This window comes from Ambystoma mexicanum, chromosome 4q, assembly GCF_040938575.1.
Source record: "Ambystoma mexicanum isolate Mex_15411 chromosome 4q, UKY_AmexF1_1, whole genome shotgun sequence".
NCBI classification, from domain to species: domain Eukaryota; kingdom Metazoa; phylum Chordata; class Amphibia; order Caudata; family Ambystomatidae; genus Ambystoma; species Ambystoma mexicanum.
In genome coordinates, this window is record NC_090928.1 from 1,288,580,233 (window position 1) to 1,288,606,254 (window position 26,022).

General features: G+C 47.9%; 1 protein-coding gene across 2 annotated transcripts in view; it reads left to right on the forward strand.

Annotated features, from left to right (window-relative positions):
- PEX6 (peroxisomal biogenesis factor 6) overlaps positions 1-26,022 on the forward strand; it is an 846,859-nt gene that overhangs the window by 598,584 nt on the left and 222,253 nt on the right. Inside the window, exons 12-13 of one of the 2 annotated variants that reach the window (XM_069608918.1) lie at positions 1,035-1,096; positions 5,103-5,245. In XM_069608918.1, coding sequence (XP_069465019.1) covers positions 1,035-1,096; positions 5,103-5,215 — 175 coding nt within the window. In that variant the 3' untranslated portion in view covers positions 5,216-5,245. The remainder of the gene's footprint in view (positions 1-1,034; positions 1,097-5,102; positions 5,246-26,022) is intronic. The other variant, XM_069608917.1, reaches the window with a different exon arrangement.

The window sequence follows — 26,022 nt, forward strand, 5'->3', positions numbered from 1 at the left end:
CTGGACACACCACCGGGGAGAAGCGAGCAGCTACCGCGCTTTTGTCAAGCTGATAAGAGGGGAGGGGGTAGCTCCAGAATCGCCGGCTTCACGGTTTCCGGTTTTTGGGTTAGGAGCGGGCAGCGTGGGATGTTCACCTATGCCGCCATCTTGCCGTAAGTTTAGAATTACTATCTAAGCAGAACCCAAGTATTTACTGCTTTCTTACCAATACATGTAAAATACAATAAACTACAAGAAATGATAACACTATTGCCTTTGACAGTTCTTGTTTTTAGACATACTTTAGAAAATTAGTAAGCCTCACCATGTCACAGTATTTTATGTATTAAACATTTCCGGTGTATTAAATGTGCACATTTAAAATGAACACTTGCTAACTGATCATTGCTGTTACTAGCAAAGCTGGACTAGCACTTGGCCGCTACATTGCTTGATTTACACATCAAAGCCATTACATGATTATTAAAGTGCGGTCTGTTTTGTGTGTATGTTTGCAATGAAGACATGAAAGATGGTCACTTATCTGGCTTATTACATTTTGACCAAAAAGCACTCTATGCATAACAATCACTTTAGATACATCTGTAGTTCAAGTGATGTGAAAGAGCCAACAGAACCAGTGAACTTGCCTTTGGGTGCCTCCTTATTTCAATAAAAGCCAGTTAGAGGTGTCAGAATGTGTTCCATAACAGATGGGTATCTGAGGGGTGAATGCTGACATTCCATTGGATACCATCTCTTTTGGTTCTGGAGTTGTTCACCTGATGGTTTCTCAAATAGGAGGATTTAAGACATTGGCCTATTTGGGAATATCCACTTCTGTCATCTGGTCTGTACACTCCTTAGGCCATGATGTGATAGCTTGTACTTCCTCCGCCCTTACAATAGTCTATTAATACTCATACATATGAAATACATTGGCCATGGGAGTGTTGCAGTGGAGTTTGTCTTCCAGCTTTCCTTTTCCTTACCTTCTCATTTATGACACATGTTAATACTTGTTTCCATATCTTTTTCTCTTCTGCCTGCAGTGTGAAGGGTCCGGAGCTGATTAACATGTACGTTGGCCAGAGTGAGGAGAATGTTCGTGATGGTGAGTCTCTGATGGAAGAATCATGCCTCCTCCAATTCTTTGTATCACAGAACAGCATTCATATTCATTAGCCTACATTGCTGTAGCATATTGCTTGAACTCACTACAACTCAAATTTACTACCATTAAGCTCAGACTCTAGCTCAGACTCTAGACAAAGCGATACTTTACCTCCGATGATCACCAACTAAACATGTGAAACAAAAAGGAAGCTGGTCACACACCCTCCCTCCCCACCAGCCCCCCCACCCTTTGCACTTAACACCTGAGTGTGTACACAAAGACACCTTGGACTGAGCTAATTATTTGGTCAACATACACAAAATGTGACACATTTACATGAAAAAAGATACTGTTTTAATCCAAATTGATCATGCCACAAATAACCAAACACTCATAAAAAGGGGCAAATTATACACTCTACAAAATACTCATCAGTGTGACTGGGGGTTAGTAGTGGGTGACTTATCCATCAATACCCTGACATCACATCAATATTGTCAGTGCTCCGGTATTAAGGTTTATTGGTATAATATGATGATCGGAGAGTCGTCTGATACAAGTCAAGTGGTGACTCCACTTCTAAAAATCCTTGATTTTTAAACATGAAAAAGGAGAAAAAAAACATATAATGCAGTCTTGTAGTCGTCATCGTCGACACATGTTTGAAAAAACAAGAACCCCGAAGTCGAGTTCTAAGACACTTCATTGTTAGTGCAGGGCGTGCTAGGATGTACTGATTCCAAATGTATGGATCATCACTGCTTTTAGAGGAGTGCTGAAACGCCTTCACTCTGAATTAGCAGTCAGTAGCATTCTAAGCTGTACTTGTTCCAACCATAACAGTCATCATTGCTTAGAGGAATGGCAAAACGTCTTCACTCTGCACCAGTGAGGTGTTTATATCTTACTCCTTGATTTAGTGTCAGATGGTAACTGTTTTATGAAATTCTATCTGAACCACAAGGAGTGGCTCATGGAGCTGGTCTTATTGCTTCTTTCCCTCCATAAAGGTCTACAGAACCCCCCCCCCAAACCCACAACCTTATGCTGTTGTTTTGAATCTGTCTTGAGCAAAACACTAGAGGTGATGACTGGAAGGTTGAGAATTAATCTTAACCTCTGACATTGCTCTGGGCAACCCACCAGTCATGCCATTACAGAAGGGGAAAGACCATATGCAAATTAGGCCTGGTCCCGCTCCAAAAGTGGCAGTCCAGCCCGAACTTCTATTTCACATCCCTTCTGCACAAGACCACAAGCATCCCTTGACTTGTTTCAGCATTGTTGGGCCTCATCAGTGAGGAGTGGCTTGGGTCTCTAGGCCCTGCAGGCATGGGGCCCACCTCTGGGCATACGCGTCCCACTCGGGGGGACTTTACCAAAATACTTGAGGTGATGACTGGAAGGTTTAGAATTAATCTTAACCTCTGGCATTGCTCTGGGCAACCCTCCAGACCATCGTTCTTCGCCTTCCAAGCCATTACAGAAAAGGGTAAGACCATATGCAAATCATGCATGGTCCCACCCCCCAAACTGGTAGTCCAGCCCGAACTGCTAAGTCACATCGCTTCTGCAGGAGACCACACGCATCCTCAAACATGTTTCATCCTTGTTGGGCCGCATCAGTGAGGTGTTCTAAAGATCTCTATTGAGGGAAAGAAACAATAAAACAATCTTTCCTAACAATAGTATTAGGACGCTCTTTTGTCAACAGTTCCTCTAGTTCAAGAGTCTCCTTTTGAAGTTCACAGTGGTTCACAGGGTACTTCTCCTTCACCCCGTCATTCTTTAAATGTTCATTGACTATTCAGATGGTGGGGCAAGACCACCTTAGAGCCTCCTGTAGATGTCAGGGTGTCTCCTTTGTGAGCCATAGATACCGTTGGAGTTTCTCTTCTGTTTGCTTTCAGAGCCAACTGCGGTTGCCCGCCCCAGTTTCCATAGAGGAGATGAAGAGGGTTTATCACCTTCTTTTCCTAGAGTCCTTATTTGTTACCTATGCAAAAGCATGCTAGTCCTCACCTGGTCCTGATCCTCCTGATGCTCATTCCTCCTCCCACTGTGGGTTTAACACCTTCTGCACAGGGTCTCACCTCTGCCCTTTGCTCTAGGCTAACGTGCCCTCTCGTTCCTTCCTGTTCTGGCCACCTCTCTATCCCTCTGTGCTTTATTTAGGTTACCAGCCTACTCCTCTTGTTTTCATCCTTCCACCTCTTGATCTCTTCCTTTGACCAACTCCTAATGTATTCCACCATCCACCTCCAGATGTCCTACTCCTCCCACTCATGATGCCTCTTCTCCTCCTCATGTCTACACCCTCTTCTGCTTTTTCTTGCCTCTCTCCCAACTCCTTCCTCCGTTACCAACTTGCACAATACTCGCCACAACATTCTCCAAACTGCCCACACCTCGCCTTCTTGGGACATCCCCCTCATATTCCAAAGCCCCGTAGACCTAGATGAGTGTTAGTTCCTGCAAGTTTATCATTATTAATGCTGCTGTGTGATTGGTTGTGGGGTGTTATTTTCACTCCGCAAGTGAAGTGGGGTGAAAATCCTTCTTCGTTTTTGATGCTGCTGGAGCACGTTTCTGCAAATCAATTTCAAAGTACGCCCTGGTGGGCTAAATTAATACTGTAAAAACGAAAAATTGAAAAAGATAAATAATTATTTTGCAAATATTTTCGGCGAGCGCATGTCATGCAAATAATTGTTTTGATGAATCTCTACACATTTACTTCAGCAAGCGCTCTTGTGGGGCTGCATCGCTGTTGAGCTACATCCCTGCCTGTGGCCATTTGGCTATTTTTCATTGCAGGTCCATTCACACTCCAAGAAGTCTGACCCTTACTTGGGTTAGGAGCCACCACCCATTGCCAGCCTGCTGCCCCTTTTCAATTGGCTGCCTTTAGCCAATCTGAGCCACCGGCAGGCATAGGCCGGCCCCTCCAGCCTCCACCCACGAACTAAGGCCCTGTCCGAGCCTGGCCGGGCATGGTGGGTCCCGTGAGCCCCCCCTCTTATTTCTTCACTGCATCAGCAAACCACAAAGTCTTCTGGACTCTGAAGGCAGTACCTGGCCCCCAAGAACCTCTTGCACCCCTGCAGCTTTACTGTGAGTTGGCAGCTCACCTAACTCAATTTCTTTGACTATTCTCTTTTTGCCATGTTCGTTTTGTGTTGTGTGTGCGCCTCTTCCTGCTACCCCCTCTCCTCTCGACTACGGCTCCAGCACTTAACACTATCATAGCTGCTTTCATGCACAATGATAGTCTCATTGTTCTGTTTGTCTTACACTACCCTCCTCCCCCCTCCCCTTATTTATGTAAAAGCTCTGGCATTGCTGCAACGACCGTACAATAATTATGTTCATATTTTGTAATCAGTCTGTATTTTGTTCTCTGTTATGACCAATAAATAAATAAATAGGGGAGAGTACACAGTGAGGAAAGCAAAGAAATAAGGGAGCTTACAATGTGGCAGGCAATTTGGCAGTAAGGGATCTGCAAGCAATTAGTAGAGGATTCAGGTGGAGCAGCGGCAAAGTGCAGATTCTCAGCCCTGATCCTCTATTACTTACCGTGGGCGCTGTAGCATGTAGTCAGCTGAGGCTGTAAGTGGATGGCCTCAAGGTAACATTGCGTTATGCCACAGTATGGGAGGAGGGTGTGGCGCATTTTTCATATTGAGCCACGGAGAGTACGTTTAACCCCCCATTATCGTCTTTTACATACTTTTTCTTTTTTAATTAAAGGATTGCTTGTGACTCACAGCTTGCTGCAGTTATGGTTGGGCTGTATTTTAACACGCCAGCACATGTTTTTTTATGTGTACAGACAAGTTGTTGGGCTCCTTAGTTTTGCTTAACATTCTGCTGCATAGTTATGCCCTTTCTTTGTGCACTTTGACCTGTTTCTCTTTCTACCTATGTGATTTTGTTGACTCTTTCTCTCGCACATATCTCAGTTTGAATATTTCTTCTCATTTACCCTCTCTTTTTCCAGTTTTTTCCAGGGCCCGGGAGGCTTCACCCTGTATTATTTTCTTTGATGAACTTGACTCACTTGCACCCAATCGTGGACGTAGTGGCGACTCAGGAGGTGTTATGGACAGGTGAAGAATACTATGTCTCTACTGCTGTACATGGGTGGGTGGAATTTCCATTTCCCCATCAGTTTGAAGATTGGCAGTGCTTCTTTAGTTGTGGACTCTTAAGTCCTTTAATTTCACTTTATTCTCTCTTCAGCAATGTGTGGGCTCATGGGAATGGAGAGGTGCAGTCCTTTCCAAGTAGGCCTTACTCTGTTATAATGCGTAGCTTTGGAGGTTGCCTGCTTTTATTAGCAGTGCTAATGAGAAATGTTTACTATAATTAATTATAATTGTCCTTTTTTAAATGGCTTAATACCAACAAGTGGTTTCTAAGCACAGGATTGGGATTCGAGCCTGTGTTGCACTGTGTTGTCTTGCTTCCAAGAGAAGCACGTTGCCCCTGAGCTATTCTTCCTCGCCAATAGGTGTATCGCCCCCCCCCTAGATGCCCAACTAAAATTGTCTGCTCTGTGATTTCTGCTCCTACGTGTAGCCACTATATCGCCCCTCCTAAATGCCCAACTGTAATTGGCTGTCCTGTGATTTCTGCTCCTACGTGTCCCCACTGTATCGCCCCTCCTAGATGCCGAACTGTGATTTCTGGCCTATGTGTTCCCACTATATCACCCCTCCTAGATGCCCAACTGTAATTGGCTGCCCTGTGGTTTCTGTTCCTATGTGTCCCCACTTTATCGCCCCTCCTAGATGCCCAACTGTAATTAGCTGCCCTGTGATTTCTGCTCCTACGTGTCTCCACTGTATCGCCCCTCCTAGATGCCCAATTGCAATTGGCTGCCTTGTGATTTATGTTCCTATGTGTCCCCCACTGTATCACCCCTCTGAGACGCCCAACTGTAATTGGCTGCCCTGTGATTTCTGCTCCTACCTGTCTCCACTGTGATTGATTTGCCGTGCCATGATGTCTGTTACCCCACTGTGATTTCCTCTTCTAGATACCCTTTCGGAGATGTCTCCTCCTAAACACCCCCACTGCAATTTGCTGCACTGTGATCACTCCTAGATGCACCCACAATGATTTATTTTCTGAAGTGCTGTGTGTGAGTGGCTGTACTGTGAATTTTGCTCCTGGGTGTCTCCATTGTGATTTCTACTCTTAGGTGTCCCCACTGGGATTTCTGATCCTCACTGTCCCCACTGGGATTTTGGGCTTCTGGTGTCCCCACTGGGTATCTCTACTGTTTAATCATATGTACTGTTCTCTTTCTTCTGAGACGTCCCACGGAACACGGGCGGGATGGGAGCCTGTTGCATTGCAGCATACAATCAAACGTTCTGGTAGCATTACCACAGGCGTGCCCCTGGCACCTACCTCATACACCCCACCCAATCGTCAGTCCTTTTCTCTGTGTCAGATGGGACAGAGCCAACATCTGCGGCTGTGCCATGTGGCACCCAAATTCTACTACACTTTTTTTCTTCTCCCTATGCCCATTGGGTTTAATCACTGTGTGGGTTGTCCGGGGAGTTTAAGCAGGGGAACCTGCATCTAGGTGCTGATGTCTTGCAAAAAAAGAGAAGAGGAAATAACTAAGTACAGCCAATTAACGATGAAGGAAGGCTTTCAATTTTTTATGGAATCTGCTTAATACTCTGTACTCTCTAGAGGCGTCCAGCCAGGGGCGTCCCAGATCATGGCGGAGCAGTGAAGGGTGAAGACCAGTCGTTGGCCAGCCCGTTTCCTTCTTTGCCCATAAGCCTTTGCCTCCCTTTACCCCCCCCCAGCTGCATATGTGAGCACCTTTAGCTTGCTAAATACTGTGCTGTTTGTCCAGACTGCCGTACTCGGCTACAATGCATTCGCTCCTGCTGCTTTTTTTACTTACTCTCCCTACGCTTGCTCCAATCATACGACAACTTCCTCCTTTCCCTATCATAAAACACACATCTCCAAAACTCCCACAACTCCATCCCTCACCTACTGTCAGCTAACAAAGCTGACAAGCTAACACCTATCCACCTTGCCTCTTTTCCTCTGAGACTCATCTTATCCACTCTTCCTTACCTCATCAACTGAACATTGCACTCTGGAATGATCAGTCTGTATGTAACAAATCTTCCTTTATTACAGACTAGTTCCATGCCGTATACCCTCCCCAAGACCTCATTGCTAGCACTGAAATATGGAGTTCTCCAGCTGACACTGCCACTCTGGCAGCCCTACACAACTTCAAACTATCTTTTATTTACTCTCCTCGTCTGGCTGGTAGAGGGGGTTGCGTCAGAGACCTACTCTCCTCAATGCCTCACAAATTTCCAATGCCGCATCCTGCCCTACCTCTTTTGAATTCACTATCTCTACTATTGCTGCACCTCACTCAGTTTACATCATCTCCATCTATCGCCCTCCTGGTCTCACTTAACCGTTCTTTGATGAACTTGGTTAACTTCCTGATTCTCTTTCCACTAAACATCACCTCATTCTCTTAGGTGACTTTAACCTTCCCTCTCCAACCACTTCTCAGAAATCTAAACTTCAGTCTTTTCTTAGTGACCATGCTCTCCACTCTGTCCATAAACCACCTACCCACACCGGCGGTAACTCTGAATCTCTTATCTCCGACTTTCTCTCAACCACTAATACTACTGTCACACTATCCCTATCTGATCACTCAATTTTTTCCACCTACCTCCTTTCCACTCTCTGACCTCTCCTTACCACTTTCCTCACCTATTACAAAGCGAATAAAGACGGTCTTCCACGACAGGATCCCTTGATGCTGGGAAGTTGAAACTTGGCACGAATGTGACTTGTAGGATTAGTTGGTGACTACCGAAGTTTTCAGGCGAATACACAGAAAGGTGACACTTCTGGCAGAGTAGCCTAATTTAGAGCTGGTAAGTTCTTCTGCCATCCCTCCCTTTCTCTTAGTTCTCACTCTCCCCCTTCACACCTGATGCCTCTTCAATTAACACTTCAAATCCCTACTGTATGACTCACTCTCCTCTCGCGTCCTCTGCTAATTTTCACCCCTAACTTTCAGCATCTTCAACCATGGGTCATCCCATTCATACGCTCTCTGCGCACAGACATGGGTTGGCTGCTGCACAAATGCAGGTGTACCCACTCGCTTGAGGACCTGAAACTCTACCTCTCTTCCCTGAATTCTCTCAAGTCCTCTCTTGATAGAACGAAAAACTATTTCTACCTCACCCTCATTGACTCACTTCAACCATCCTGGCTGGCTATAGGGCACCGTTCTCATTCCTAAACCTATGATTATCAACTCCACTTTCAGAGCTAATGACCTAGCTGAATACAATAATTTCCAAAATTAGAGACTCTCTCCTGACTTCCTCACACTTCCTCCTCCTACGTTTTACACTCCCCAACTCTACCATCATCCTGTGCCTCTATCTCCAACATTAGTCACACTAATACTGAGGTTCTGTCTCTACTGATGAAGGCTAACACCTCCCGTGCCCCATCAGACCCTCTTGCTCCGCAGCTAGTCAAGTCTATTGCCCCTTTAGTTGCCTCTTAACTCACTAAATTTTTCAACCTGTGCTTCGACTCTGCTTGCTTTCCCTCTATTTTCAAAACAGCCACGGTCATCCATCTCCTCAAAAAGCAAGGGGCAGACCCAAACGTACCGGCTAACCTTTTCCCTGTGTCTCTCCTTCCCCACTACTCTAAAGTACTTGAAAGGATTTTGTTAAACTATCTTTCACATTTCTTAGACATCCACAACCTTCAAGACTGCCTTCAAGCAAGTTTCCTCTCCTGTCACTCCACGGAAGCTGCTCTCATGAATGTCTCTAACTTCATCACCTTCTACCTGACTCCTCACCAGTTCTGTCTCCTGGAGCAACAACACTTCTCAACTCTTTCCTCTAACTGTTGGTGTTCCACAAGGCTCTGCTTTCTGTCATCTTCGCTTTACACTCTAAACCTCTGCTCTTGGAGCACTAATCTCCTCCTTTGAGTTCTCTTCGCAGATGACACCTAAATCATCTTCTATTTTCCTGAACTCTCATCGATCTCTATATCAAAATTTCCAACTGTCTCTCTGCCATTAAATATTGGATGGCTTTGAACTGTCTGATATTAAACTCTGACAAATACTCTCTCTCATCTCTTCCCCTGTCTATCCAGTTCCCTTCTGACACTCTCCTCTACTCTTCTTCAGCTTGAAACCTCTGCATTATCTATGACCCTTTTAACAGCTTCTCTACTTTCATCTGCAAAACTGCAACGGCAGCTCACCTCAACCTCCTAAATATTTGGAAAATCAAAACACCGCCACCGCCTTTCAACACCGCCAAGCATCTCTTAACGACTCTTGTATTTTCTAAACTGGACTTCTGTGCCAGCATCCTCTTTGGTCCCCCCCCCAACGTTGCTTTCTGTCCTCGACAGGACTCTTTTTGAACTCCCTCACTTCACACTTACTTCCTTGTACCGTCACCAGGCTGGATGGCTGACAAAGCAAAGCAGGCCCAGACTAAGATTTCTTCTCCTGGTTCCAAAGTCTATCCACGGTAAGGCACCACCGTATCTATCATCCTCTATCTGACTCTACAAGCCTTCTCGTAATCTCCACTCTGCCTCCTCAACTACACTTGTAGCACATCACCCTCCCTGTGCTTCCTATCGCTTCTGCTGTTTATCTCGTCTTGCTCTACTTGCATGGAATTCTCTTCCCCCGGCCATCCGAGAAAAAAAACACACTGATTTGGTCAAAACCAAACTTTAAGCCTACCTCCTCGCCTCTGAGTTGTCCTCTTAAACTGCCCCTCATCTGCTTTCTAGCTGATCTTTTTCCCTCGCCTCTAACCTGCCTCTGTCCCTCACTTTCTCTACCTCCACTCTAGAAATTCATCCATCATGAACACATCCCTAACCCAGCTGGCTGTACCGCCTACCTGCACTGAAATGTCTAATATTTATTGTCCTTAATCTATGGATGTCCACCCATGTATTGTGCCTAGTGATTGTTCCATTTACTCCCGTCCGCAACCACTCAGAATGTATCTCAAACTCACCCCATTGTAAGAAGCTCACTACTTTCCATCAGTTCTGATTTCTTATTTATTGTACATTATTTTGTGATCAAAAGACCATTGTTCCTCTATGCATATAAATAAATACTTGAAGCTCTTTGGGAAATTGGCCCAACAATGGTGAAATGTGTGTTGAGAAGGATTTCTCACATCTGGCCTGGCGAACAGATTTCAGGAGGCCACCCTAGTAGGGCAACACTTGAGGTTAGCCAAACCCAAAAAAGGAAAGCATGGAGAGTGTCAAGGCTTAGCCTCAGAAGAGGTGAGTGGGGTAAGGGGCACACAATGACTCCACACAGTGAAATCACAATGATTCTTCTCTGACCGGTAGGTACAAACATACTATTTCATAGGCCTAAAAACACACTAGAAAAATGAATCAAGCAGGTAATATTCTCACACAACACTCTAGATATAAAACTATCTATGGTCACCTTTGGTTATAGAAATTCATACAAATTACTTCTACATCTGAAAGGATGGTAATTATGCAAGAGGAAAACTAGTACACAGGATTAGAGCCCTAACTTTGAGTCCAGGCCCTAAGTTGAAGGCCTAAGTCACAAAGTTCCTTTAGGAGAGGAGACCAAGTTAGGAAATGTTACTGTGGTGGTGAACATTTTTCAAGAAGACTTCTCAGGCTTTTACTGTTAAGTAAGGTACCTTTTCTATCTTTTAGAACAGCTTTTAAAACAAATGTTTAAAAAGCAAAAGAATGGAATAAACAAACGTTTATTCTAAGGTTTATTATAGGGAATACAGGGGTGGCCGTAACTATTGCGATTTACTCATCACCCTTGCTCCAATTTTTCTAAATGATTTGGCAGGTCGACTGGGTGTAGCTGGTTCCAGTAGAAGATGCACAGGAACTGCAGGTGCAAGGAAGATTCTGGTCGGATCCAGGAGCAGAGTGTAACTCTTCGCGAAAAAGAAATGCAGCAGGCACTGAAGCAGGCCTCTTCAGGACACTCTACCAGAAGGAGGGGATCCTTTTCCAGCGACAGTCACCGCACATGGGTAAAAGCAGGCGTCCTCCATTAGCTAATAAAGACGGTCTTCCACGACAGGATCCCTTGATGCTGGGAAGCTGAAACTTGGCACGAATGCGACTTGTAGGATTAGTTGGTGACTACCGAAGTTTTCAGGCGAATACACAGAAAGGTGACGCTTCTGGCAGAGTAGCCTAATTTAGAGCTTGTAAGTTCACTGGGTGGCCCAGGGACACTTGCAGGAACTTGAGAAGATGTCAAGACTGGTTGATCCCACCAGTCCAAGGGTCGAAGCATCGACAAGGTCCTTCTCAGATAAGGTAGTCCAGCAGAGTTTCACCAGTACAGTTGCAGCAAATTTCACCAGGCCTCTTCAGAAGTCCTCCACAGGTCTTCAGTTGGCTACAGAGCTACAAAGGATGCTTGGCTCTGTTTCTGATCTACTGGAACGGCTGTAAGACTCCTCTTCTAATCCTAAATTCAGGCCAGTGATCCAACTCAGCCCTCCAATCGCAAGGATCTGCACCACTCATTCAGCATTCAGCCAGCAATGGTCCAATCACGGAACACTGTTGGTTTCTTTGGTGCATGCACGCCAGACTCACTGGAACCTGTTTGTGGATTGGGACCAGACAGTCCCAACCCACTACCTGGGTCCACATACAAATGGCATGCACTAACCTGTGAAAACAGCAGCTCTTCCAGGCAAGTACTGGACCCTGATGCAGTCAATAGTCCTGTCTGTCAGAGGCCCTGGGCTCTGGGGTGCAGGGTGGTTTCTGTGCCTCTGCGTCTGTGTGACTGGAAGATTGCGCAGACTGCAGTCATCCTTTGGCAGGTCTCTAGTTCTAGAAGCATGGTCCAGAACTCTTCTGTGAGGCTCCCCAAGACAGCCCCAACTGGAGGGTAGGCTGCAAGTACACTTTACCTACTCTGGCGAATGAAGGGTATTCGTCTCTTCTCTCCAAGAGGGAGCCTCTCCTTTGAGCCTAGAGAGGTGAACTCATTCTGCAAGTCCCGCCCTTGGGGGCTCTGCAAGTGGGACCTCACTGGGAGAAACACCACCTTATGGGACAAGGACTCCTGTTCCTATGAGGAACTTCCCATGCCACACACCATAGTAGCATTTATGGGACTGTCTGTTATGAAGAATAATAATATGAGATCTGCATTTTTGGCTTAAGGCAATGCTGAAATAAACCAGCCTGGATATAGAAAAGAAGGTGTCTCTTTAAGAAGAGTCATGTACTGAGACGAGTGTAGTATCATGATATGATATGGCATTTATAACACGCCTGTACAGAAGTGTTGCTAGGCACCACAAAACAATAGAGGGAGGACATGGGGGGGCAAGACTAACAATCCTACTGGGTCTTGTGTCATTCGGATCATGCAAGTGCAGCAATAGAAGTGCAAGGGGAAGGAGAGGGGGGGAAGTGCAAGGGAGAGGAAAAGGGAGAGGAAAAGGGGAAGTGCGATCAGGGCAGCATGACTAGCTAGGGCAGTGCAGCTCTAGGTAAGTGCAGGAAGGTTATATCGGTTACAGTTACAGCCCCTAAGTGCGCAGTTGGCTAGGAGGCAGTGCAAGGAAGACTGGTTAGTGGAGGAGCCTGGCACCCAGTGAGACCCTGGGGGAATCAAGCAACCAGTTGGCGCAGCAGACAGGTAAGTTAGCAAGGGCGCGAGCGAGGGAGAGAAGGCAGAGGAGAAAAGGAGGGTCTTGAGCTGCTTCCGGAACTTCAGGTGGTCCGGCTCAAGTCTGAGAGGGGTAGAGAGGCCGTTCCAGAGGGAGACACCTAGAGAGGCGAGAGATCTACCCCCACTCTCTGCCTGGAGAAGCGTCGGACCCTCAGAAAGTTGGAGGTAGCTGAGCAAGGGGCTCTATAAGGACAGTATTTTGGAAGAGAGAGTTGGATGAAGTGCAGCCTGTGAGAAACCTGAAAGTGTCTCTCTAACTCGTTCCCGGGGATCTGGCATCCAGGTGACAAGGACACGGCCATCGCTATTGCATCCAGTTCCTGGCGGTGGACCAGTGAGGGAGGATCACCTGGATGGGGGGGGGGTCCTCGGGGAGTAGAAGTGGGAAACCGACGGGTGAGATGCGGTTCTCCCTCTTCCAACACCTTTTCCCCATCCTACTACATAGGATACTCAGAATCACTATACCTTTTTTCCAACACAAACACTTAGCATGCCACGAAAGACAAAGCATTAACACCAGAGCCATTTACCTGACATGTCCCAACACAAGGGTCAGGCAAAGTCAGGCAATTGACCAGAATCACACACACCTGACGGCCCTTTCCCAGGCAGACCGCACAGACCGCACAATGAGGCAGCTATCCCGGTACGACAATTCAAGAGGAAAAAGGTGGGGAGAATAGAATGGGCGACAAGGAGAGAAGCGACCTTGCCCTTTCCGACCCAGACTGGCAAAACCTCCAGGAAAGGAATTGTAAGACTTCAAACAATAGCCAGCGTGTGTTGGCAGCAGATGTCAACGGTACACGAGGCATGCCTACGCTGATAAGGAGGACAGTGAGAGGCGACTTCTACTGTGGTACCGTCCTTGACTCCAGATAAAAGTAAAGCTGAGCGGTTCATCACAACCAGTGAGTCGAGGGGAGAGCCAATAAGAAACCAAACTGTGTTTAATGAAAGCAGCAAAGTAGCAACTTAAGGGAAATTCAAAGAACTGTTAACATTTAAGGGAAAACCAGCTGCAGAAGGATCTGGCACCACGTGGGTGCTCACTCGAGAGAGACTAGTTGATCCTGTGTTTGTTGAAACTACTGATAACAGAAGGCTTTGGGAGAGCCACAAGGACAAGGTGAAAGTGGTCGTACAGGGGTCTAGCAAAACCCCATGTACAGTTGAAAGTCATTGACGAATCCCGAATAGGGAGTAAGCGAGAGAACATTGTGATGACAAGAGTGAACCCGACAGAGGGATGTCCACAGTGTGTTGTTTAAAAAAGACATTAAGACTGGTGAATGCAACAAGTGAACGTATTCTGTGAAACACTGTAGTGGACTCGACAGAGGGAGTCAACCAGTCGAGAAGGGTCTGAACCCGTAAGAGGTGCATCAGGGGTGAAAAGCTAACTAACACCCACTGACATGTGAAAGTAACAGACCAAGATGTGTGAATAAGCCATAGTGAACCGCAGGCAGGTAGGCTTCTATTCGAGAGGGGTCCGTGCCCGGAAGAGGGGGGGAGTGGGGGTGAGGAACCATCACCCTAACTGCAATAAGAAATGATCTTTACTATTGTTGATCCCATCAGGCTCTCGAATGCAAGAGACTTTTTGCAAGAAGTAAAGAGACTTAACCACCAAAGATCCAGATAGCACAGCGAGTAGCTGTCACAGGTTCGAATCCCCGCAGGGCCTAACTCAGCCTTTCATCCTTCCGAGGTCGATAAATGAGCACCACACACCGTGGGTAATAATAAGCAGCGCTCAGATACCTGAGGGTTCGTAGCGCGATATAAATGCTAAATTATTAAATTATTATTATAGCTGAGAACGGAACTGTCATCCCAAGCTGGGAAAGCTCGACAGAGTGCTGTGCTCAGGAGTCGCGGATTGTCCTGTGCGTAAAACGTTGGGAAGGGAGACCCCTGGCTACCACATCCTGACTTATTATTTGTGAACACTTTCTTTATTGTGAGCATTATTCTACACCCTTTTTGTATATAGCTGTAAGGTTTGGCAATAGTTATTTTTAGTATAGGCCCTTTTATTTGACAAAACGCCAGTAGGACGTTATAGCTTGCTCCCATCTTAGATTTAGGTTTAGATTTGGTGTTTTTCCAACCTGCATACACAGTTAATAAACACCCTTGAACTGTGATAACTTGTGTCTGTCTTTACTGTTGCCACCATGAATACCTTACAGGCCCAAGCCACCAGAAAGACTTGTGGACAATGCAGTGGGTCTTGAACTTGATCCTTGCAGCCACCGGGAGCCAGTGGAGAGATTTCAGGGCTGAAGAGATATAGTACCTGGGCTTGAGGCCAAGGATAACTTATGCATTCCTTTTCTCGATTAGTTGCAGGGGGTAAAGAGTAGAGGTAGGCAGATTGAAAAAGGGGCTGTTGCAGTAGTCCAGCCTGGAGAGAACCAGGGCTCTGGAGACAGTGAGCTTCTGGGGGAAAGTGAGGAAATGTACAAAACCGCTGATGTGCAGCTGGAACTGGGCCTTTTTTGGCAAGGTCCGTGATGTGCAGAGAGAAGGAGAGGATGGAGTCGAAGTTGACGCCAAGGTTTTTTGCCTCACAGGAAGGCGAGGCTAGAGGGCCCAAGGAGGGCGGCCAGAGAGAGAGCGAGGGAAAGTGGCAGCATAGTTCCTAATGAGAAGGATCTCAGTCTTACTGGCATTAAGACAAAGATTGTTGGAGGTGCACCAATCCTGAATCGTGGATAGACAGTCATCGGCCGAATGACGGAGGAGAGGAGGATGAGGGAAGCCTGAATGAGAGGGGAGTGTCATCCGCATAACACTGGAAGTTAGAAGAGAAGGTGGAGATCAGGTGGGCCACAGGGGCCAGATAGACTTTGAAGAGCCAGGGTGAGAGGCTAGAGCTCTGGGGACACCACATGTGGAAAGAGAGGTGCTGGAGAGAAAGGACCCAATTTGGACTTCGGAGGGACGTTTAAGGAGGAAGGAAGGCAGCCACACTAGGGCCTGATCCGTGATGCCACGGTTCACATGGGATCTGTTGATCAGTGTGGCGTGATTGACCATGTCGAAAGCAGAGGAAAGGTCAAGGAGGATGAGGACAGAGGGAGAGCTGAAGTCGAGGTTAAGGAGCATATCTTCACGGGTGTTCAGGAGATTTGCTTCCTTGCCTCTGGCTGCTCTGAAACCAGACTGTTGGTCTTGGAGGCAGCCAACAGATTGTGTGGAGGGTAAGCTAGGAGATGGCCAGATTTTCCAGGAGTTTGCCCAGGAAAGGAGTGATAGAAATCGGGTGATAGTTTGCCAGACATATAGGATTGGCAGAAGACTTCTTTTAGGAGGGGGTCCACCAGGGAGTGCTTGAGGAGAGAGGGGAAAGATCCAGTGGCAAAAGAGTGATAGCACAAATCGGCAAAGGATGAAGCGAGGGTGGCAATGTGGTCCTTGATGGTTCTGGAAGATCAGGGGAGCACCTGTTTGGACAACACTTTCATAGATCGTCAGGTGTTGTCAGAGCGAAGGAGGAAAAAGGAAGAGGAGAGGGAGAGGCTGTCAAACGGGGGCCTGAGAGAGGGAGAGGAAGAGGAAAGCGAGGACAGGATGTCCTGAATTTTAGTGGTGAAATTAGAGGCCAGAATCATAATCGAGGGGAGGTGAAGACTGTTGTAGGATTAGCCAGCTCCTTGCAGATTTTAAAGAATTTGACTGTGTTGTTCGAGGCAGCAGAGATGCAGGCTTGGATATGGACCCTCTTCTTGGAGAGGACAGAGTCTGTATTGCCTTGGAGCAGGCGATGGGCCAATTTGTCAGAGGATGCAGGCAAAATCCTCCACTTCCTTTCAGCCACCCTGCACTTGCCTTTCAGGGCAGTGAGGTCGGAGTCGTACCAAAAGTTGCACTTGGAGGTAAGCTTCAACAGATTCTCATAAGAGGGGCAACAATGTCCAGATTATTGGAGATAGAAAGGTGCAGGTTAGAGAGGGCTGATTCATAGTGCAAGTCAGCCACAGGAGTAGGAGGAGCAGAGAAAGTTAGAGGCAAAGGGGTCCACTAACACTCGCTTCATGGGCCGAATGACAGTGAAGGAAGGTGGCAGTGGTGGGGTAGGCCTTGCTTGAGGCACAGGAAGTTTCAGGTGAGAGGAGAGCAGAAAGTGGTCAGTCCAAGAGAGAAGAGTGGTGAGAGGGGGATGTCTGAGGAGCTGAGAACATCCAAGGTGTGTCCAGCAGAGTGTGTCGGACCAGAGGGTAGAATGGAAAGGGAAAGAGAGTTGCATAAGTTGCCGAAAAGCCGGATGTTGAGGTCTCAGAGGAGGAGAAGTTGAGAGGTTGAGGCAAGGAGGGAAGAAGAGAGGTCAGCTCATTCTGAGAGGGAGAGGGTGACCTGTAGATGGTGGCCACAGTCAGAGAGAGGCCAGAAGAGATAGTGCCTGCAGACTAGGCATTTAAAGGTGGAGCAGGCTTGTGTAAGAATGACAGAAGTAGGGACCCATTCCGGAAAAATAAGGGCCACTCCAACTTCGGGTCAGTTGGATTTGGGCTCTGAGAGGATCATGTAACCCTTTGGGAGGATAGTGTCAAAAATCGTGGCAGAGCTGGCCATGAACCATGTCTTGGTGAGAGCAAGGACATCCAGGTCAAGGTCTTCGAGGAGGTGGCAGATGTCATAGGAATGTTTGACAGCAGAGCGAGAGTTGAGAGTAGCAACGTGGAGCAGGTTGCCACATTAAAAAAACTTTGGGGTGGACTGCAGGAGTGAGGTACACCCAGCTGAGGCGGTAGGAGGACCCGAGAGTGGGCAGAAGCAGTAGACGGAGGAGGCATAGGGGCCAGAGTAGAGGAGGTGTGTGCCAAAGAGGCGGCTGAGGAGGAAGGATGTGGCAGAGGGGCCAGAGAGGTGGCAGGAGAAGGGAGGAAATTGATGAGACGCAGGAGACGCCTATCAAGAAGGAGATTGGGGTGAGAGTCTGGTACCATGATGGTACCATTTAGATAGATATTGATGATGGTCTTGGAGGATTGGAAGGGGGCCACGAGGACCTCCCACCGGGTACCACCATTTATGGGAGAGGTGGAGAAAGGGGAGAGAGCAGAGACCATACGAGTGGTCCATACTTCTGGAGATGGAATGACAAAGAGGATGTCAGTCTGTCTGGAGGAAGCGCAGATGTGGGTATCAGCGATAGGGAGGCCTGAGTTGGAGACCATTTGTATTTTATTCATTTGTAATGCGCACCTAACCCGAGGGTAGCCAGGCGCAGAGGCAGCAAGAGGGTTGCAAAGCTTCGTTACATACGGTGTGGTGAGGTCCAGCTAGGGTTACATTGCCGGACGTATCACGCCAAATAGGAGGGTAGAACATGTACATTAAAGGCAGTACTATAAACATATTTCTGATGTTTGTTAATCTGCTTAGAATCACATGTTGTGCATAGGTCCGACATCCAGTGGTTACTGCGGAGTATTGCATTTTGTTTTTCGTAGTCGAAAAGGGGACGTCGACAAGGCGTGTCTGTAACACTATCCCTATAGTGACGTGCGTTGTACCCATAATCCCTCACGCGTCGAGGTCCCTCAGATTGTTTTTTTCCGCCCAGCTTCTGGTCGTCTTACGCGGAGCTCCTAGAGAGACATTGCAAATACTTACTATCGGACCTCGGTCCTTAATTATACTTATATTGTTAAAGATCCCTCCCCTCGACGTTAGCTGTGAAGCTGTTTCTCTGCCGAGCAAGTTTTCGATGGAGGGGAAGAGACGGAGGAGATCCTTCGGCGCTGCCGAACACGTGGCCTGGCCTCGCCGGCCAACATACAGTAGGGAGAGTGGGGGTTCGAACTTTTATTTTCTCTTTGAGAATGTCTTTCTTTCTCCCCTGTCTTTCCCTTGGGGTTGTTATCACCAGTTATTATTACCTCAGCTATGGAGAGGACACCTTTTAAGTTTTGCCCACGCTGTAGGGGCAAATACACTTGGAAGGACAAACACAAGCTCTGTAATCGTTGCTTGCCCCTCGATCATAAGGAGGACAGCTGTGCGGCCTGTAAGCTCTTGAAACCAAGAACTCTTAAAGAACGCAAAGTTAAGAGGTGGGCGGACTACGCTATGTCGAAGTCAGTTTCCTCACCCGCCGCCGCTGTTACAGAAAGTGACGAGGAGGGTGATAACTCGACGTCCGTTACGGAAGTCATTAACCCCCAGAAGGAGCGCTCGTGCTCCTCGACGTCCGTCCTCGGCCCCGACGGGCTCGGCTCACGCCCTGCTCATGGGGATGAACACCCCGGCGACAGGGACGCACACAGACCCCATAGGCCTAAGCACACAACCAACGGCTCTTCGTCGAAGACGAAGGATCCATCAGCGCCGAAGGGGACGCAGGGCACTCCGGCGTCTACCTCAGACCGTAAGGGTCTCAAGCCCCACCCGCAAACGCAGTCGCGACCAGCGATTGGACTTTCATCAAACACGGGCGCTACCCCAAAATCATCCGACGTAACGCTCCATAGAGCGGCCGGCGAGGAACAACGCGTAACGCAGGCAACGTCGACACCAGAGTCCTCTGCTGACAAACTCGTTGTCGAGAGCCTGGCGAGAATTGTTTCCGAAGACACACGTAAGCGGACGACGAAACAAACGTCGAATACCGCACAAAAAGATATAGAAACGCCGAAAAAGCATAAGAGTAGCCAGGAACTGCCCCTTTCATCTAAGGGCACTTCGGAACTACCGGAGGGCTTTTCAGATGGCGACGGAAACCTTTCTTCGACGTTGTGGGAGCGTTCTAAGCGTTTTGAAGGTGAAAACACTGATTTCCCCCCTCTAGACTATTCAGGGGTCCCCCATGAGACCCTTGAAAGACTCCATTCTTGTATGGAGAAAATGGAAAGGTTTTTGGGAAACCAAAACCCACCCACACCCAAAAGACTAAGAGAATGGCCCCAGGATGACCCTAGGGTCAAAATTCCTAGGCTGTTTCCCCCTTCTACAGACGTATATGACCTCACGGAAGAGGAGCAATACCTCCAGGAAGATGAGGAGGGTTTGGGTGGAGAGGAAGAATATGAGGAAGAGGGGTTTGAAGAAGATCCTTACACTAGTGCAGGAGCTTTCGAAGAAGATACAGCTACCTCGCAGCCTTGGCAATCCCCATCAGTGCACTCAGACCCTGATGTCTTTCACCCTTCTCCTCCCAAGGATTCACCTATTGGAAACACCTCTCCCATAGATGACCAACCTTCACTTAATGCACTATTGCGCAAGGCAGCAGCGCATTTTGAAATAGACACAGGGGAGACTCTTCCTGACATAGACTTTGTAGAGAAAGTTATTAAAGAAAAAGCCCGTTAGTCAGTCTATTCCGCTCCTGGCTTCTATAAAGAGAAGAATAACTCCTTCCCTTTCCAATCCTGCCTTAGTCAGAGGGGTCAACCCTCGCCCTCTGACCCGTTGTACATCAGAGGCCATTCTATTCCGGACTCCCTCGTAGTTACTAATACAAGGAAAAGAGCAGGGGTACCACTATCCACTAGTGAGGCACCACCTGACAAAGAGGGCCGCCTTTTCAACTAGGATTGCAACTAACAATTCCCTACTAGCTAGCTACGCAGATGCACAGTGGAGCAAGCTGCGCAGCGAAGCAGAGGACGCACCAGAACCCCTGCGTTCACGCCTGTTAGCTACAATCTCAGAGGGAACTCTTGTAAACCAGGGCATCGTAAGGAACTCCTTAGATGCCGCAGAGACGGCTGGCCGTTCCCTGGTTCAGGGGACACTTCTCAAACGCCATGTCTGGCTGCGCAATTCGGGATTTAAGCCGGAAACCCAGGCTTCCCTGATAAATAAGCCCATAGAAGAAACACATCTGTTTGGGAAAGCAGTTGATGAGGCCCTAGAACATGCGAAGAAAGAGTTTGATACCATCAAAACTCTTGACCAAATTTCTATGGCAATAGACTCTCCTTTCATGGCCAACGCCAGCAGCAAAACCAACAGCAATTTTACTCTGCTACCAACTGGCCCTCTAACCAGGGTAACAACACCCAGTTCAGTCAAAGAGGCCAACGCCGTGGCAGGGGAAGAGGTCGCGGCTGCAGCCCCAAAGGTTCCACGCCCAATACCAACAAATGACCCGAAGATTCGGGTCCCCTCCCATGCATCACCGGTCGGGGGCCGGCTAACATCGTTCCTTTCAGCATGGGAGGGAATATCGTCAGACCGCTGGGTATTATCCACCATAGCCCACGGATACTGCATCGAATTCAACGGTTCCCCGAAGTACAGACCCCCACGGAACCGACGCATGACACCGGAACACCTCACCATTCTTCTACAAGAAGTAGAAGAGCTACTGAAAAAAGAAGCTATAGAGGCTGTCCCCCTATCTCAGGTAACAGAAGGTATTTATTCAGTGTACTTCCTTGTACCCAAAAAGGACTTAACCATGCGCCCTGTATTAGATCTGCGCCCAGCGAACAAGTTTGCCAAACCCCAAAAGTTTCGTATGGTGACCTTGCAGGAAGTAATCCCACTGTTATCACATGGGGATTACATGACAACACTGGACATGAAAGATGCATACTTTCATATTTTAATGTTGCCAGCGCACAGAAAATACCTCAGGTTCAAGATAGAGAACAAACACTACCAGTTCAGAGTACTAGCCTTCGGGATAGCATCTGCACCAAGGGTATTCACGAAAGTACTGGCAGTGGCAGCGGCCCACCTGCGCAGTTTATCCATCCCGGTATACCCTTACCTCGACGACTGGCTCATAACAGGGGATTCTTACGAAACATGCTTCTCCAATACCCAAAAGACTGTAGACCTTTTGTTCCAACTGGGCTTCTCCATCAACGAAAAGAAGTCCAGCTTAGACCCCAGCCAAATCAAACAATTCCTAGGGGCTCTAATTCGAACAAAGGACGGCCTCGTCTTCCCCTCCAACGAGAGGGTCCAAAACATGCTGTTTCAGATCCCCCATTATGTGGCAGGTTGAGAGGTGACGGTACGCAAAGCAATGCGCTTGCTAGGAATGATGGCGTCATGTATTTATTTGGTACCTCACGCACGCCTGCGCATGCGCCCAATGCAAGAGTGGCTCAACAGCCAGTGGTGTCAGGCCAGCGGACAATGGGACGATCTAGTGGTGGTCTCGCAGGCCTTGGTTCTCTCGCTATGGTGGTGGACAAAAGAAAACCTGTTATTAGGGAAAACCTTTGCCACACCCACAGTGGAAGCCACTCTAACCACAGACGCATCCCTTACAGGATGGGGGGCTCACCTATCCCATCACACTGCTCACGGAGCGTGGACTCCGAGCTTAGCATCCAAGCATATAAACCTGCTGGAACTACTAGCGGTGTTCAAAGCACTGAAAGCCTTTCAGGAACACCTACAAGGCAAGACAGTGATGGTCCTCACAGACAGCACCACAGCCATGTACTACCTCAACAAGCAAGGGGGCACTCACTCTCCAGGACTGTCCAAGCTGTCCCAGAACATCTGGAAGTGGGCTCTCAAACACAACATGTTCCTACTATCACAACATGTACCAGGGGAACTCAATCTGCTAGCAGACGAACTCAGCAGAGACTTCCCCCTGCCCGTAGAGTACGAATGGCGGTTACAAGAAGACATCGTCTTCGACGTCTTCACACAGTGGGGTTTCCCAGAAATAGACCTGTTCGCAACTCTGGAAAACTCTCAATGCCAAGATTACGCCTCCAGGTACCCCCAGAACCAGTCCAAGGGGAACGGTCTATCGATTCCATGGTCAGGGAAATTTGTTTACGCTTTTCCCCCGACTCCCCTTCTCAACAAGATAGTGCACAAGATGCACCAGGAACAAGTTACCATGATACTGGTGGCCCCTATGTGGGCCCGACAGCCATGGTTCGCTCACTTGTTGGAGATGTCTCTATCTCCTCCAGTGAAACTGCCCTGCCCGTACAACATGCTGTCACAAGACAGGGGCAGGACACTGTACCCATGCCCTCAGACCATGAACTTGGCAGCCTGGCTCCTGAGGTCATAGAATTTGGACATTTACAACTTCCACAGAGGTGCATGGACATCCTCAGAGAGGCCAGAAAACCTAACACTCGTCACTGCTATTCTAGCAAATGGAAAAGATTTGTCATCTGGTGTAGAGGGAAGAGTATCAACCCCGTTGACTGCTCTCCCACACAAATTATTCTGTACCTGACCCATTTACTAGACTCGGGTCTAGTATTCAATTCTATTAAAGTACACCTGGCAGCGCTTTCTGCATACACCACTTCACAACTCAAAGTATCGTGGTGGAAGATCCCAGTAATCAAAGCCTTCATGGAAGGGGTAAAGAAAATACACCCTCCAATAGCAAACCCAGCTCCCGGCTGGGATCTAAATGTGGTACTCACCAGGCTCATGGGGTCACCCTTTGAACCCATGCACAAGGCAACTCTTAAAGATCTCACTCTTAAGACTGCTTTCCTAATAGATATTACCTCCATGAGGAGAGTAAGTGAACTACAGGCCCTTTCGGTTTTAGACCCCTTTGTAACAGTTCACAAGGATAAAGTGGTTCTACACACACACCCAAGGTTCGCACCGAAATTCATCTCCAAATTCCATGTCAACCAGTCTATAGAACTACCAACGTTCTTTCAAAATCCTTCAAATCTAGGAGAAAAAAGCCTGCATACACTTGCTGTGCGCAGAGCTGTCATGTTTTACATGGAAAGAACTAGTCCACTGAGAAAGTCTAATCAGTTCTTTGTCTCGGTGGCAGCAGGAAGAGAAGGAGATGCAGTTTCAAAATCCACTATATCTAGATAGATTGTACAATGCATCACTCTCTGTTACACTCTTGCTAAGAGAGAACTACCCTTCAAGCCAAGAGCACACTCTACTCGAGGCACTGGGGCATCCATAGCATTCATTGCAAATGTTCCCCTTGAGTCCATCTGCAAAGCGGCAACCTGGAGTTCTGTACACACCTTTACAAAACACTACTGTCTAGATGCCCACTCTAGATCTGATTCCCAGGTGGGACAAGCAGTATTAAGACATCTTTTCTCTACTGTTCCTTCTCACAACCCACCTCCAACTCCGGGTACTGCTCGCTAGTCTATGCACAGCATGTGATTCTAAGCAGATTAACAAACATCAGAAGACAATGCATTACTTACCGTAAAAGCATTTCTGATGGTTGTATCTGCTTAGATTCACATGCGCCCACCCTTCCTCCCCGCTCGGATGGAAGGAACATAGACATCCTTTTCTATATCTCTCTTTTCTGTACTCACTCACGTCTAGAAGGCTCCCTCAGGGCAGAAAAATACAAACAGAGGGACCTCGACGCGTGAGGGATTATGGGTACAACGCACGTCACTATAGGGATAGTGTTACAGACACGCCTTGTCGACGTCCCCTTTTCGACTACGAAAAACAAAATGCAATACTCCGCAGTGACCACTGGATGTCGGACCTATGCACAGCATGTGAATCTAAGCAGATACAACCATCAGAAATGCTTTTACGGTAAGTAATGCATTGTCTTACATTCAATGAGTAGGGGTAGAACATGACATGTACATTAGGGCAATACTATAAACATATTTACAATCAATGAGGCGCCACATGGTAGTGGCGAATCTGGGTCTCTAAGAGTCGTTATGAGTCGAGAGATTTGATATCCCTCTTTAACTTTTTCCTTCCAGACTTAGTGAAAGGGATAGGACAGGAGATAGAGTAGCAGTTTGAGAAGATGGGAGAGATTGAGAGCACCATAGAGGGTTCAAGGAGGCAGGAAGGGAGACTGAGGGAGGAAAGAAGCATTGCCCACAGCCGAGCATCACAGCCGAGCACCACAGGAGGCACCAGAGGGGAGAGGGTTTACACAGAAGGAGGCACACAGGAGGCAGCAAGCAGGCAACACCCCACAGGGAAACACAGTAGCAGTGTGGACGGAAGACAGGGGGATAGCGCACTGCAAAAACACCTAGATTTGACTTTCCTAGAAAGATGGAAAAGGCCTAGTTACAACACAAACAGCAATGCAAAAACACCTGGATTTGACATTTGTAAAAAGAGGGAAAAGACCTATTTTCAACACAAACAGAATGTAAAAAGGAAAATCAGCTTTCCTAGAGAGATGCGAGAGATGGCCAAGCAATACAGTTCACTGAGATGCCTATGAGTGGTGAAATAGACCAAATGGAGTAATTAGAGGGGTGGGTCAGTTTAGTGGGGTGCAGTGATCGCTGCACCCGCTGACCCATCACACTTACTTTAGCAGTCGAAGCAGGTTGACGACTGCAGGCTTCTTGCTTCCCCGACTGACAACGGCAGACAACATCTAGAGCTGTTCTTTGCCTTGGGATCCTTCGCCCAGGGGGCTGCCCCAGCAGGGGCTGCCTAGCGTAGATGTCTAGTAAGGGCCTGCTGTCCAAAGGCAGCGCTGTGGGCAGGAGGGAGGAGGGGAAGTAGCAACCAGGAAGCAGGGACAAGAGGATGGGGCGCAGATGTAGAAGGAGAGAGTTTTGTACTCAGGGGAAGCCCCCTGACATGATCACGCCTGCGCGAGGCGGACCTGAGTCGAGCCGTGACTTCCCGGGGAGGCAAAGACCGCCAGTCTGATATGCCGGAGGCCCGGCGGATCCAACAACAGAGAAACCGTGAGGCAGGAGAGCGGAATCCTGTACCAGGTGATGGCAGGAACACGTCCATATTGTGGTGGGCTGGACACCCAACAAACCACGCCGAGACTATCACAGGAGGGAGCGTGAACAGCTTCCTAACGCCAGAACCCATATACGGCAACAGCCAGAAGGGATTGTCGAGATCAGTAGACCGGCGAAACCGAGGAACAAGAAGTTAAACAACGAAGAGGAACACCCGAGCGATTGCCAGGCCCTGCAATGTTCCCCTGCATACAGAGAGGTAGCAGGGATAATGGGAGAAGTGGGTGGCTGCCGGGGCAACATTACACAGAGAGAGAAACTCACCCCTGTAGTAACAACGAGATACTAAATATAAAACTGTTCAACTGGAACTGTGCAAAGTGGATATAGAAGAAGAGCGAATAGCCCTTTGTGGGAGGTAGATAAAGGCTGGGAACAAAGTCTAGTGAAAGAAGGGAAATTACCTTGTGAGATCA